Here is a 15,028-nt window from a genome sequence, read left to right as displayed (position 1 = left end):
CTTGGGACAGGAACCGAGAGTTAGCTCTTTGTTGGCTGGGTTAATTAACTCCCCAGGAATCGAGACTGGGCTGCTGGACCACCAGGATGCCAGGAGGCAAATATGAATATAAATAAATACATTTTATAATACACCAAAAAAATGTGTATTAGTGTAGTGATGTAAAGTACATTACAAAGACGTGACATGGTTATTTCCCCAGCTTCTAGTTTGGGGTTTTCTGTGAGCTAGAAATAATGTTCTCAAATAATTTCAATATTCTGAGTGAGGTAACAGCAATTAAATCCTGTGCTGTTTGTCTATTTAGAACAAACAAAAGACAGAAGGTGTAAAACATAAAAACCGGCCCACTCTTCCTTTGCTGCTGTACCAGAGGCGTTTTGAAACTCAGCAGTGTGTGTTGCAAATAAATACAGGCTATTTTTACACAGAGTGCTGCGCTTCATCTCTCATCTACATTTACAGCGTTTGTCAGACGCCCTTATCCATAGAAACTTACATTAATCTCATTTATACAGCTGAACAATTGAGGCTTAAGGGCCTTGCTCAGGGGCCCAGGAGTGGCAGATTGGTGGACCTGTAATTTAAACTCATGACCTTCCTGTCAGTAATCTAACACCTTAACCATTGAGCTTCCACTTCCCCGGCTCATATCATATCATATAGCCTTCATCTGTATTTCATAATGTAATGATCTGTATGCTGTTTATGGCCTGAAGTAAAACAACAAATAGAGTTCACATATGAGGACATCAAGTCATTAATGTACCTGACATTAATGTACCTGACATAAATCCTAAGCATTAAGTATAACTGTTGCATTGCTGGGGGTAACAATTTTCCAAAATTCTGCACCATGCTCTTTATGGTTTAAAAATGCTTTTAGTGAATTTTGATATTATTGCAGATGATGCAGGCCTCATGGGGAAAACATACAAAGGTTGGTACATACATTACATTCATTAAATACATTAATATGTACATTACATACATAATAATGTGACCAATGATTAGTAAAGTAGACACAATTGATAACTTTAACATTTAACTTCAACCTTAACTTCTAAATGGATTTTGGGACCCTAGACCCCCGAGCACCACATATATATATATATATATATATATATATATATATATATATATATATATATATATATATATATATATGTCAGGGACTTTCGGCCATGTGTGTTTGTTATTGTTCCTAGTCACGTGTCTGCCATGCTTAGTCATTAGTCATCATATATATTTTAACTCTGGTTATGTCTGTTGTACTTCCCTACATGCTCCTTTATATATTTCCACTCCCACACCCAGTTACAGTTACACATACACACACACACACACACACACACACACACACACACACACACACACACACACACACACACACACACACACACACACACACACACACACACACACACACACAAACACACACGTTTTGTTTTGTTGGTCTTTGTTGGTCTATATATTTTTGTATTGTATTTTGCATACAATTATATATACAGTATATAAAATGTGCGTTCATCCTGAGTCACATTCTGCAGTATTTTGACTTACCAACAGAGATAAGATTATAATTTTGTTTATGTATTGGCTTTCATTTCCCATTTCCATGAGAGTAATTTGACACTGATGAGTCAGCTCCAAAAAATAATATTACCACACGCATCAAGCAGTTTCCAGCTTAAACACTAAACACGAGGTGTGTTTTGTCACCATTTATGCAGGAACTAGGATACAAGCTAAACTCTGTTTATATGTTATCTGCTCTGAAACGGCTGGCCTTTAACTTCCACTTTTTGCAGTTCAAGGCAAAACCGGTGAAAGAGGGTGGACATGTAGAAATACAAGAAGGAACTGAAAACAGTGAGAGTATAGATGGTCTTCTGGGTCAAAACCTGATGAGCTATAAATGTAAAAGTGTTTGTGATAACTTGTAAATATCAGTTTGTAACTAACACATTCACTAATAAACATCAGACAGTTTGTCTTACAATTAACATCTTGCTAGTCTTAAAATAAACACAGAAATCATGGACTGTTTTTCAATCTTGCCTTTGTATGTTAATTTAAAAAAAAAAAAAAGCCTCTGTATGAAATATGGCCTCAATTCACACTTAAACCGGATGTGACCTGCAAGGTGGCAAATCTACACTAAAGCAGTAAGAACAAATTGTGCCAAAATCAGAATCTCAGAAGAAAAGAAAAAAAAAAGCAGACAGAAATCTGTCTTTTTTCTTGCATGATGTTCTTCTCCTACAGATAAAGAAATGATATAGAGGACAAATGCTAGGTGGCTAGAAATATAATGAAAAATACAGTAGTTAAGTTTAATAAAATATTATTTCTGATAAATCTCTGAAGATAAATCTAAGCTTTACTAATACATGTACTGTTCTTATAGACATTAAATTTTTTTAAAAATCCACAAAAGAATAAAGGAATTTTGTACATCAGTCTCAGAGACACAGTCTGTGTTTTAATAACAGTACAGCGCCACCGTCTGGAGGAAATTAGATATTCAATTTCATTTCGTTATAGAGTTGGAAAAGTATTTTTTTTGCACATTTGTCATACAAATGATTGAGATCATGAAGAAAATTTTTATATTACACAAATATAACCAGAGTAAATACAAAATACAGTATTTAAATAATGAAAAAAGCTGTTCAAACAGCTATGGGATTTGAACCCACAATATATATATAAGGGTATGCACTGTTGTGACCCTTAATCTGGACTAGAATATCCAGCAGTAAGTCAAAGAAGTGCAAAGATAAGAATAACAATAAAAGCATGCTGTGTCCCTGAAGTCTGAGTGTAAATGAAAATATTATTATAATTAATAAAAACTTAAACTTTACACTGAACTGAAGAGAAACATGAAATTTCACACAAACACATGAAACAAAACAAAACAACACAAAACAAAATCAGAGCTCATTCCTCAGTTACAACATGCTGGCTGTCATGATGACCTGTGAAAGAAGGACAGTGAGAAAGAAAAATAAATAAATAAGAGAGAATACACAAAACACTTCTGTTTGTGCTGTTATATGAAAATAAACTATGAAAAAGTTGCAATGAGGCCTGACATTAAAAAAAAGAAATGTGGTCCACAGACTGAGTCAGTTCCTGTTATGAGTGACATTGCACTGTAGCCTGTTGATTTCTATCAGCTAATAATAAGATGAAAATTAATTAAGACTTTATTGGCCAAAACATGGTTCAAAACATTCCGACTGTTCAAAGCAATGACACTGTAGATTTCTTAAATAAATCTTAAATAAGTCTGTGGGAATGAGTTACTATAGAAATGATAATGTATTATTATTAGAGTATCAAATCTCTGATTTTAATGGTACTTCTCTCAAAGCTGCCCCATCAAACACGTCCACTTTAGGCCTTAAATTATTATATACATGAATAATAATGAATAGGAATTAATCTAATGTTTTATATCTGGATTATTTAGCATTTTGAGTAACATTGCACTGTAGCTATAAGCAGAGGTTTCATCAACAGCCTGTCGATTTCTATCAGCTAATAATAAGATGAAAATTGCAGATTAGGTTACCAAGAAAACAGAAAAAGCCAAGTCCTCTGTCCAGAAGACTTTATTGGCCATGGTTCAAAACATTCAGACTGTTCAAAGCACTGACACCATAGATTTCTTAAATAAATCTTAAATAAGTCTGTGAGAATGAGTTACTATAGAAATGATAATGCATTATTATTAATCAAATCTCTGATTTTAATGGTACTTCTCTCAAAGCTGCCCCATCAAACACATCTAAATTATGTTTTAAATAATTATATACATGAATAATAATGAACAGGAATTAATTTCTGGATTATTTAGCATTTTTTTGTATTCCTTACCTTGAGCTCTGAAACACATTACACAGAGAATGATGGTCACTACCAGATATGGACAGGCTGCCACAAAGACTAGTGAGACTACTAGACTACTGATCAGTTTAAGCAGTGACAGGGGAATTTCTTTATGGAAGAGTGAACACACACACACACACACACCCACACACACACCCACACACACACACACACACACACACACACACACACACACACACACACAATGTGTGTTATTAAAGTTTAGTTTTAGACTAAGTGTTAACTCACCAAAAGGAAACGTGTAATTTTACCTGTTATGGTTTCACTACAGCTCAGTGTCTCTGAAGCAGAACTGGAGCTGACGCTGTTATTTGCAGTACAGTTCAGTGTAACAGCTCCTCCTGCAGGTGAGAGAGTGAAGTGCAGTTGAGCTCCACTAGCAGTCGCTCCACAGGTAGGAAACATTCTCAGATCCGAGCGCTGCACATTTCACATCGACATCACAGCTGTTTGTGGACATTTTCCTTGTCTGATTCTTCTCAATCTGCACAGATATTATGGGGTCTGGACAAAAAAAAGAACATCAATAAACAAAATCTCAGCTAACAGGCAGCATTACCAGTGTGTTTAGTAACATATTTGACTGGGTTTAATGTTATACTGTATTGTTACAGAAATAACTTTTCTATAAAACTGTAAAAATCTGGAACACAATAGTTTTTAAAACGGTTAATTCACAATGCATACGTTTTCTTTCTTCGTACAATTATTTGATAGGTATACATTGAAATATCTCTTGTACTTTATAGTTATATAATTAAATTTGTAATAATCCTACTCTCTTTTAATATAAACTGTAATTGTCTCTGTTGGATGTTGTTTGTTAATTCCATCTACAACCACTGTGAACTTCCCAGCATCTTGGGGTTGAAGATCTTGTACTGTTACTCCAACTTTATCATGATGTTTCACCGTTAGATCCAGTGAGCTTCCAGGAGCTCTGTACACTGTGCTTGTATCAGCTAAAACAACACACACACCTGCAGCAGGGGAAAGTATAACATATCAGGATTCATTTAAAAATGTTTGTCTATTGTTGTCATGTAATTTAAACTACTGTTACAAAGTGTCAGATAACCGGGATTAAAAAAACCCAAATGCAGGATAAAAAAACACGGTTTATTAAATTAAAAAAACAAAACAAAAGACAAAAAAAAAAGAACAAACTGTAACATTGTGGGTGTCTTTCATATAAACCCGCGGCCACCAACATGCCTCTTTACAGGCTCTCGGTCACGTAGCTGTTAAGATCCTTTACTGAAGAAGAAGTACAGATACTCCTTTTTTAAAGACTCCAGTAAAATTAGAAGTAGTGACTACACTCTTTTACTCAAGTTAAAGTAAAGAAGTATGGGCTCTGACATGTACTTAAGTAAAAAGTCGCCGATACTACTACCTGTCTAGTGGTAACTGGACGTCATGTTATTATATATAAATATATGTGTGTGTGTGTGTGTGTGTGTGTGTGTGTGTGTGTGTGTGTGTGTGTGTGTGTGTGTGTGTGTATGTATATGTAATGTATATGTATATATAATTTCGGAGTGTGCTGATGGATATTTGTGTTCATCAGCCACAAGAGTGTTATGAAAGGCACTGATGTAGGTGAGGTAGGGTGGAGTCAGCGTTCACATTCATCCCAAAGGTGTTCAGTAGGGATGAGATCAGAAAACACCCACATATAGCAGGAAAGGTCAGGTGACCCAATACTTTTGGAAACATAATGTATACCAAGTGTATCACCAATGCCATATCCCAAAATGTAGGGAGATTCCAGCTCTGTCCTTGAAAACAACTCAATATTATTGTGATGTTTTACAAAAGACAAAATTAATGATAATTAAATTAAGCACTTCGTGTTTTTTGGGTTGACACCAGGGGCGGTTCTAGGATTTCATCTTTAGGGGGGTTTTAGCCCTCAGTGAGAATTTAAAACAAGAAGAGTTTTATATTATATATTATATGTCAACTCTGGTAATAAGAATAGTGAAATTTCACCGCTTTTGGTTGCCATATTTGCATCTTTCCGCCGATTAACGTTATGGACCAAGCTGATGATTAAAAAACAAAATGGGCTACTAACATCCATCCATCCATCCATCAATCAGACTGTGGGAGAAAACCAGAAAACCATGAGGAAACCCACACAAACATGAAAAGAACATGTGAAAAACTCTACAAACAGGAACTCAGGCACTCAGGATCGAACACAAGTTGCAATGCTTCCCACTGTACCTCCATATTGAGATATGGTCTCTAATTCTACATAATAAGAATGTACAGCATACTGAGTCATGCTAGTGTTCAAATATTATTTCAGAGTATAATCTGTACATTTGTAATCCAGCAATTTGCCTCACTCTTTTAAGTCATATCTGGCTTTTATACTAAAATGTGAATTGCTGTCAGTTTGGTGGACCTGGGATTTGAGCTAACAACCTTCTGATTGGTGGCCCAACACCTTAAACACTAGGCTACCACATCCCCCACTGCTTTGGTTACATTACATGCACCCAAAAGTGTTATATATTTTGAATATCACACATGCAGGATCAGCCTTAAGTTGGAGTCTTTACATTTGGAGATATTTATATTTACGGCATTTGTCAGACACCCTTATCCAGAGTGACATACAAAAGTGCTTTTAAGACTCTATGGATGATATCAGTACAACCATTGTTGTGAAAAATCTTAGTAGAAATAATTAAAGTATTATTCTTTACAATACTATAACCAAAGTAAAGTATTAGGCCTTGCAAAATATTACAATTGGTGTCATAAGACATATGTGGGCGATGTTGTAGGACAAAGATGTTTATTGTAATCATAAACTTAGTAAAAGTAACCAGATTCGGGGCTGTAAGGCCTAGTCAGTCTGAGCTCTCTGATCAACAATGTGTGAGGAAGTGAAAATCAAAATACAAAGCAACATTATAACACCAAGGGCTTAGCAAAAACAGTAATACAACATAACCAATATAATCAAGAACTTTTATCATAATTCAAACTCATAAAGCTAAGATATAATCAATTATATAATCAGTAGAAATCATATATAATAGTAAGAAATGAAATGAGGAAACTTGCTCATTGTAGCTGTAAAAAAAAGGATTAATCCTCCACTTTGACCAGGAAGTAAGGCTCTTTTGAGCACATTTGTAATAACAAATACAAACTTATGTAGAATGGAAAAGACCATGGTTCCCAGACCTTAGCTCATAAAGTGTTATGGAGAATGAAGAAGACCATGGTTCCCAGACCTTATCTCATAACTATAACTTGTTATGTAGAATGAAAAAGACATTGGTTCACAGACCTAGGCCCTGAGAACTAAGGGGAGGAAAATCCATAAATGGGCATATGGGAAAAAGGTGATGGGAAATAAGGGGAAATTAGGTCAGTGTATTTAGAAAACATAGGAGGTGATGCCGATAAATAAGGTGATATGGCACCTGGGACTCCAAGAAATACTGGGAACCAAAGAAGAGGCTCCCAGGAGCGCCAGGGTATATATTGAGAAGATCGGGGGTGAAGGGGGTTGTGTCAAATTCTTCTGGCCAGATGAAGGAGGCAGCCCCGCGCGCGCGTGTTTGTGTGTCTGTGTCTGTGTGTGTGTGTGTGTGTGTGTGTGCACATGTGTGTGTGCGTGTGTTGTGTGTGTGCGTGTGTGGTGTGTGTGCGCGTGTGTGATGTGTGTGCGCGCGCGTGTGTGTGTGTGTGGTGTCTGTGTGTGTGTCTGTGTGTGTGTGCGCGTGTGTGTGCGTGTGTTGTGTGTGTGCGTGTGTGGTGTGTGTGCGCGTGTGTAATGTGTGTGCGCGTGTGTGTGTGTGGTGTCTGTGTGTGCTTTTTTTTATTTTTGCAAGAACGTCGCGAGAGTTCTTGTTTTTCTTGATTGATTTTGCATGACATGCTCTTTTTGGGGGTTTTCATTTGTTACTTTCAATTTGGCAATTTCTCTTAAAAGATTGTTGGCTGATTGAACACAATAAAGAAATTTGCTCATTCTCATCCAGGTCTGAGGAGTTTTCTCAGTATTTTTGTAGTAATTATAGAGTTAACAGTTAAGTCTAACTAAAACAGTTTTTAGTAACCAAAAGGCCTAAGAGAAGATGACACCCTGTGATGTGTCGGCTTGGAGACCGGCTCTGAGTTACGACAGTTTGTAATCCAGCAATTTGCCTCACTCTTTTAAGTCACATCTGGCTTTTATACTAAAATGTGAATTGCTGTCAGTTTGGTGGACCTGGGATTTGAGCTAACAACCTTCTGATTGGTGGTCCAACACCTTAAACACTAGGCTACCACATCCCCCACTGCTTTGGTTACATTATATGCATCCAAAAGTGTCATAGTTTTGAATATCACACATTTCTACCGCTTATCCGAACTTCTCAGGTGTTATCGGGCATCAAGGCAGGATACACCCTGGACAGATTGCCAACCCATCGCAGGGCACAAACACACTCTCATTCACTGACACACTACAGAGATGCCAATCAGTAAAAGCAAAGTAAAAAAAAAATCACTTTTGGTTCAAACTGATAAATAATTTTCTTTCCCATCGACGACATGTCCTGCATTTTAACATAATTTGTATTGGTTATTTATGAAAGTAAAAATTATCCTTATAGTTTTAGGGTGGCTGAGATTACAGACAGGGGGCTGAAGCCACCCTAAAAAAGGGCTAGAACCGCCCCTGGTTGACACTTATCGCAACGCATTCGCCAGGAATCCTTTTTGACGCCGATTATTACAAACATCTCCCTCATATATGGCCATGTGTGTTCAGTAATGTCCTCGTTGTTAGTTATTTTAACATCGGTGACTCCCTCTGAATTAACATTAGCCATTCCTTTTGTAGGCGCTGCTCATTGTTAGCTCCGCTATCCTTAGTCTATGTCTGATAGCCAGTAAATAATACAGTACACCAGTCACATGGGGAAAAAGCCGCACAATGATAGGATGATAGGCTGGAAACAGCGATCAATGAGAAGAAATAATACTAAAAGTAACGAGTCCGTTTTGAAAATGTAAGAAGTAAAAAGTACAGATATTTGTGTAAAAATGTAATGAGTAAAAGTAAAAAATTGTCCGAAAAATAAATAGTGGAGTAAAGTTCTGATACCAGAAAAATGTACTTAAGTACAGTAACGAAGTTACTTCCCACCTCTGGTTATATGTACCATAGCGCAATAGTGCTCTGACAGGTAATATAACGACTAGAAGCTTGAAAAGAAGAATTTTGATTAAGTTTCAGGTATCCTGTATTGGGGTGCATGGCGCTTTGAGAGGTAATTATATGTTGAGTTAGGAGTTAACAATTCTGTGTTCATCTCTGGCTGTTTCTTCTGTGTCTTCCTGGCATAACGGTATATATGGTATATATATATATATATATATATATATACAGTCACAATCCAACCCCCTGCACTTTCCCCTTTATATTTATACCGTTTTAAATCCCATCATCACTCTCTATCCAGCCACACGCTTTCTCTGTCTGATCCGGACGCCTGTTTGATTCACTATACACTACTCAAGTGGATAAAAAGGGCCTGATCCGATTCTCCCTCCTCCACTTAAAAGACATTTGTGCTGAGGCAGGAAGGAATAGACATGTGCGAGCAGACACGTGAACACAAAATGTTAACTAAAGGCACGTGGAAGAAGTCTAGATCCAGACACAGGCTAGATTCTGACACAAAGAAAATTAAAACTTTGAAACAACAAAAATTCTTATTGTTTACTTATGTATGAAATTGTGTTGATGTCATTTGCTCTAATATTGAGAGTACTAACATTATATCCAACCATTTATTAAGAGCTCACTGCTGTACAGCTACATCAATTAGGCAGTGATGGAGTGATGAGAAGGAGGTAGGAGGAGAAAGACAGTCTACAATTGATTCTTTATTATTGTCTTATGTTAAAATGGAAGATTAACAAACTGCATGGAATATTGTGATGCCTATACTATTCTTTTATACATTTTAGTTATATTATCACTGGACTGACAAGGCTGAGAAACTAGCACAGAGAACAGTTGTCAAAAAGCAAAGAAAACAAAAACATTGGACATTTTCTATTTATTCCAGTGGTATTTGTAAAATTAAATATATAAATATGTAAAACAAATATTTATCCTTGGTTGGCAATGCTCCCTGTATCCAGGTCCTATAGTCAGATGCTCAATAGGTAGAATATTGAGAAGATTAATGGATTAATGGTAATTAAGGTTTGCTCTCAGGATGTTCTCTGAAGGACATGGAGACACAGCTGGACTGTTCCAGAAAAGTGCAATTATAAAAGTAAAATATACTGTGGTCCTGAGATGAATATAAATGCAAATATTCCATACAAAAATGACAAAAAATAAGAATATTTAAGCAGAAACATGTTTTGTTACTTCAGTAAATTGTAAAGTTGTGAAGCATTTACTCCTCAATTACAGCAACAGCATTCAGACTGTTATGGTGACCTGTAAAACAAAAAGTAATATATATAATTATAGATAGATAGATAGATAGATAGATAGATAGATAGATAGATAGATAGATAGATAGATAGATAGATAGATAGATAGATAGATAGATAGATAGATAGATAGATAGATAGATAGATAGATAGATAGATAGATAGATAGATAGATAGATAGATAGATAGATAGATAGATAGATAGATAGATAGATAGATAGATAGATAGATAGATAGATAGATAGATAGATAGATAGATAGATAGATAGATAGATAGATAGATAGATAGATAGATAGATAGATAGATAGATAGATAGATAGATAGATAGATAGATAGATAGATAGATAGATAGATAGATAGATAGATAGATAGATAGATAGATAGATAGATAGATAGATAGATAGATAGATAGATAGATAGATAGATAGATAGATAGATAGATAGATAGATAGATAGATAGATAGATAGATAGATAGATAGATAGATAGATAGATAGATAGATAGATAGATAGATAGATAGATAGATAGATAGATAGATAGATAGATAGATAGATAGATAGATAGATAGATAGATAGATAGATAGATAGATAGATAGATAGATAGATAGATAGATAGATAGATAGATAGATAGATAGATAGATAGATAGATAGATAGATAGATAGATAGATAGATAGATAGATAGATAGATAGATAGATAGATAGATAGATAGATAGATAGAATGTTTCTTTTTCTTACCCCGAGCTGTATAGCATTTTACAGCCAGAATGATGGTCACCAGCAGATATGGAGAGGCCGCTACAAGACTACTGATCAGTTTGAGGACTGGCAGTGAAACGTCTCCATGTTAGACATCACACACACACACACACACACACACACACACACACACACACACACACACACACACACACACACACACTATTCAATGCCATTTTTGAACTTGTGTGGTTAAAGTTTAGTTTGAGACTACAGTCTTAACTCACAAGATGGAAAAGTGTATTTGTACCTGTTTCAGAGCTACAGTTCAGTGTCTCTGTAGCAAAACTGGAGCTGACTTTGTTAGTTGCAGTACAGTTCAGTGTAACAGCTCCTTCTGCTGGTGAGAGCCTAAACTGCAGGTGAGCTTCACTCGCAGTCTTGTAGCCGCTCCACTGGTAGGAAACATTCTCATCTCCAAGTGCTGCACACTTCACATCAACATCACAGCTGTTTGTGGGTGACAGCCACCTCTGAGTCTTTTCAATCTGCACAGCTCTTATGGGGTCTGAATGTATGATAAAAACATCAATCAATCTATCTATCTGGTCTAAAGTTTGTGGACAAATGACCATCACACCCATTTAATGACTTCCATTCAGCTACAGGACCATTACTGAGGTCAGGCCCTAATTTTTGGTGAGGAACCTAATGTCTGGGTTAGAGTCAAAATTCCAGTTCATCCCAAAGGTTCTTATAGTTATTAGCCTGTTTGACTAGTCTGACCCTCATCATATCTAAAACAAGAAGCATATTCATTATTCCAACTTGTTTCTATGAGTTCTGTTATCAGAAAACTGTAGAATTACAAGTCAGAAACTTTTACAACCAACCAATTAATCAATCTGTTTTTTTTCAGCATCTTAAAAAAATACAAACAGTAAAACATGTAAAAAAAAAAAAAGGTCCTTCATCACATGAGCAACAAAGTAATGTCTGAAACTGTGTCTATACTGCAAATGTAAATTTTATTTATATATTTCTATTTCTATTTTTTCATTACTCTAATTACAGTTACTCACTGGATTCTTCAACCATTGTATACTCACTTTGAATAGAAATTTTAATGCTCTGTGTGGGATACTGTGTTTCAGATGTAAATGCAACAATGGAGAATGTTCCAGAGTCTTGGGGTTGGAGATCTTGTAGCGTTACTCCGATAACATCACGAGCACATTTTGATCTTCCGATAAATTGATCTCCTCTAACAGAGCATTTACGGCTTAGAGAGTACTCAGCAAACTTTTTACCATTAAATTCCCAAGAAACAATTGAATTATTTGGATATGTCACTGTTAGATCCAGGGAGCTCCCAGTTTTAAGCACCTTCTCTGTGTGTGTATCAGCTAAAACACACAGACCTGCAGCAAGGAAAAACAACAACTACAATAACAATGACAACTTCAATACTTAGCCCATAGATTTATTCTTTAGTGTATCTGAAGCACATATCAGGTCAACATGACAAGTGTGTTTTTAAATACAATTCATATTCATTTCTAAATGCTAAATCTTATTTACTTTCTAGCAGTCTGTTGTTCACAGAATATGAATAACAAATAAATTACAGCTAAACAATTTATCATCATATTCTTATTTGCAGTAATCTTATACCTGACACAGAGATCATTTACTTCTGAAACACCAGAATACAAATTAGATTAGAATTTTCCTGAAGCTAAGCGTTATCGTTTTCTGCAGATATAAAATTATAAATCCAGATGTTATATAAATGAAACAGAAGTGGTGTCTTAGTATAGTGACAAATACCAGTTAATTTAATGAGTCTATAAAACATTAAATTTGTGTTTAATTGAAAGCATAACAGTGCATTCATTATTTAATATCTGTAATAGGTTTCAGGAATCTGTTTTGGAAAGTGATTTAAGCCTCAAATATTTTAGAATATCTTTGCAGCATGACATTTTATAAAGAATTCCCATATTTGCCACTTCATTGTAAAAGCAATTTTAAAGAATAAAAAAATAATTATTTTGGTACTTAAGGCTGGTCATGAGACTAGTCAAAGCGAGGGCCAAAAACACTTCCTACTACTTTTTGACAGCTGTGACCCACAAATATTAGCTTTTGTTTGACAATGGTTACTGTTTAAAAATCAAAAACATTTTGGTTTTCATAAGTAAATGCTCTCTGTTTCAGGTAAATGGTTACTGAAAATAAGAATATGAAGTTGTAATTTATTTGCTAGGCATATTAGTGATCTTTATATTCATTTGTACATTTTTATTCTGTTGTCAAACTGTCATTTCATTTTCTTCATGCAAGACCTCATATCTCACAGTGACATTATATAAAATAGGTTTATATTGCAGCACTTTCTAGAAGAACGGCCTAAGCATTGCATGTACAGTACTGTATGTCCTGATTACTTTATTGTAAAAATATATATATATATATATATATATATATATATATATATATATATATATATATATATAACGAAGAGTTTAATTAAGTCAATATAAACTTCACATCAGTTTAGGAAGATATTACAGCCAACAAGAGAAAACATCTGAGCATTTGGTCTTGGTCTTGACTTAGACTTGGCTGTGTGTGGTCTTGGTCTTGACTTGGTTTTGTCTCTCTGATACATTTAATCTTTACTCAGACTTTAATGGCTATGGTGTTATATATGGTGGTCATCAGCAATACATTACAAAATGTTTATCTAGTCATTCAACCTGTAAATCCAGGGTATATTTAGAACATTTTAAATAGACCATGTAAAATTATTTCCCCTGGACTTACTGTAGGTTATCTCATTCATGTGAATCATTACAAGTTTATGTCTCTATATGCATCAGAAATGCCTAATATTTATCTCTCTACATACCCTGAAGAATCCCAAGCATTAGTGCCCCAAAGATGGAAACATGATATCCATGAAAGTCTGCCATAGCTGTGTTAGTTAAAGTCTTACAGCAGCTCGGCTCACACTGTTGACTCAAAGCTAATGGAAGTCCAAGACATCAATAACACTTCCTCTCTCACTGAGGGTTTGCCCTCAATATCTAAATGCTTGCTGTGGGTGGCAGTAAAGGCAAAAAAGCAACTACAGTGTTGTATATAATGTCCTTTTCACACGCAGTATACTGTCTAATAATGGTTAGCGGCTTTCTCACCTCTTAAGAACTGTGTCACGGACACTCACTGTGGTTCTGCTAAAACACGCACAGCTTAATAAAGTGGTTAAAGCCAAAGTGCGCTGACAAAAGAACATGTTTGTTGTGTAATAAATATATTTTACAAATACTGTTTTATGTATATGTCATCACTTTTAATACTTAGGCCCTGATTGGTGCATTCTAATAAGTTGTGTAAAATTCCAGGCATCTTTTACAAGACGTCTACATCCTTCTTTGCTTCCTGTCTGAATGCCAGTAACTCACATCAGCTCCAGATAATAAGCGAGCAGATGAGGAGAAATGTGGTCAAATTTATACATATGGAGGTATAACTGTTTCGTGTTGGCTGAAATGGTCCTGATCTGAAAGCAGTCCTGCTGTTTTCTCTGATAATGCTGGTGAAGGGGAAGTTAAGCTCTTGAAACTGACCCGAAGTCAGTGCAATGCCTCACTTCCTTTTTAGAGCTGCAGGGGTCTTTGTGCAGTGAGTGAATGCTGCACTGGTGACCACAAGGCTTCACACACACTGCTTCAAAAACAATAGAAGCTATATATGTATAAAGGGCATTTATGTTCTTACTAAATATTTTAACTGATTAGGATCAGTTTTATTCCATTTGACTAATTTGTAGGTTGTAAGTACTGATGTCATGATGTGTACAATGTAACTCAGTAATTATTCTTGGGAAATGTTTTGTCATACATAAAACACACACACACACACACACAC

General features: G+C 35.5%; 3 protein-coding genes across 3 annotated transcripts in view; 1 reads left to right on the top strand and 2 right to left on the bottom strand.

Moving 5' to 3' along the window:
• Positions 1-15,028, top strand: part of LOC113645368 (titin-like) — a 1,056,738-nt gene that overhangs the window by 112,063 nt on the left and 929,647 nt on the right. The window lies entirely within an intron of this gene.
• LOC113643791 (CD48 antigen-like) overlaps positions 1,480-15,028 on the bottom strand; it is a 70,345-nt gene continuing 56,796 nt past the window's right edge. Inside the window, exon 5 of the mRNA XM_047818985.1 lies at positions 1,480-2,984. Within this exon, the coding sequence (XP_047674941.1) occupies positions 2,947-2,984 (38 nt within the window). The 3' untranslated portion in view covers positions 1,480-2,946. The remainder of the gene's footprint in view (positions 2,985-15,028) is intronic.
• LOC113643819 (SLAM family member 8-like) lies at positions 9,836-14,963 on the bottom strand. The gene is made up of 5 exons (XM_047819005.1): positions 14,007-14,963; positions 12,202-12,513; positions 11,403-11,660; positions 11,132-11,233; positions 9,836-10,396 (listed from the first exon to the last, which is right to left on the bottom strand). Exons 1-5 carry the CDS (start codon positions 14,068-14,070, stop codon positions 10,353-10,355), a joined length of 780 nt encoding a protein of 259 aa, XP_047674961.1. The 5' UTR covers positions 14,071-14,963; the 3' UTR covers positions 9,836-10,352.

Source organism: Tachysurus fulvidraco, chromosome 1 (genome assembly GCF_022655615.1).
Source record: "Tachysurus fulvidraco isolate hzauxx_2018 chromosome 1, HZAU_PFXX_2.0, whole genome shotgun sequence".
NCBI classification, from domain to species: Eukaryota; Metazoa; Chordata; class Actinopteri; order Siluriformes; family Bagridae; genus Tachysurus; species Tachysurus fulvidraco.
Note: the sequence above shows the minus strand (reverse complement) of the source record. Positions and strands in the feature narration are given on the sequence as shown.

What these genes read in the sequence shown, in the direction of transcription:
- LOC113643819 (XM_047819005.1), bottom strand. Translation starts at nt 14,070, where the DNA reads ATGGCAGACTTTCATGGATATCATGTTTCCATCTTTGGGGCACTAATG. An exon ending in AATGCTTGGGATTCTTCAGG is followed by an intron (nt 12,514 to 14,006) that starts GTATGTAGAGAG and finishes TCCTTGCTGCAG; the next exon opens with GTCTGTGTGTTTTAGCTGAT. An exon ending in CATTAAAATTTCTATTCAAA is followed by an intron (nt 11,661 to 12,201) that starts GTGAGTATACAA and finishes TCATACATTCAG; the next exon opens with ACCCCATAAGAGCTGTGCAG.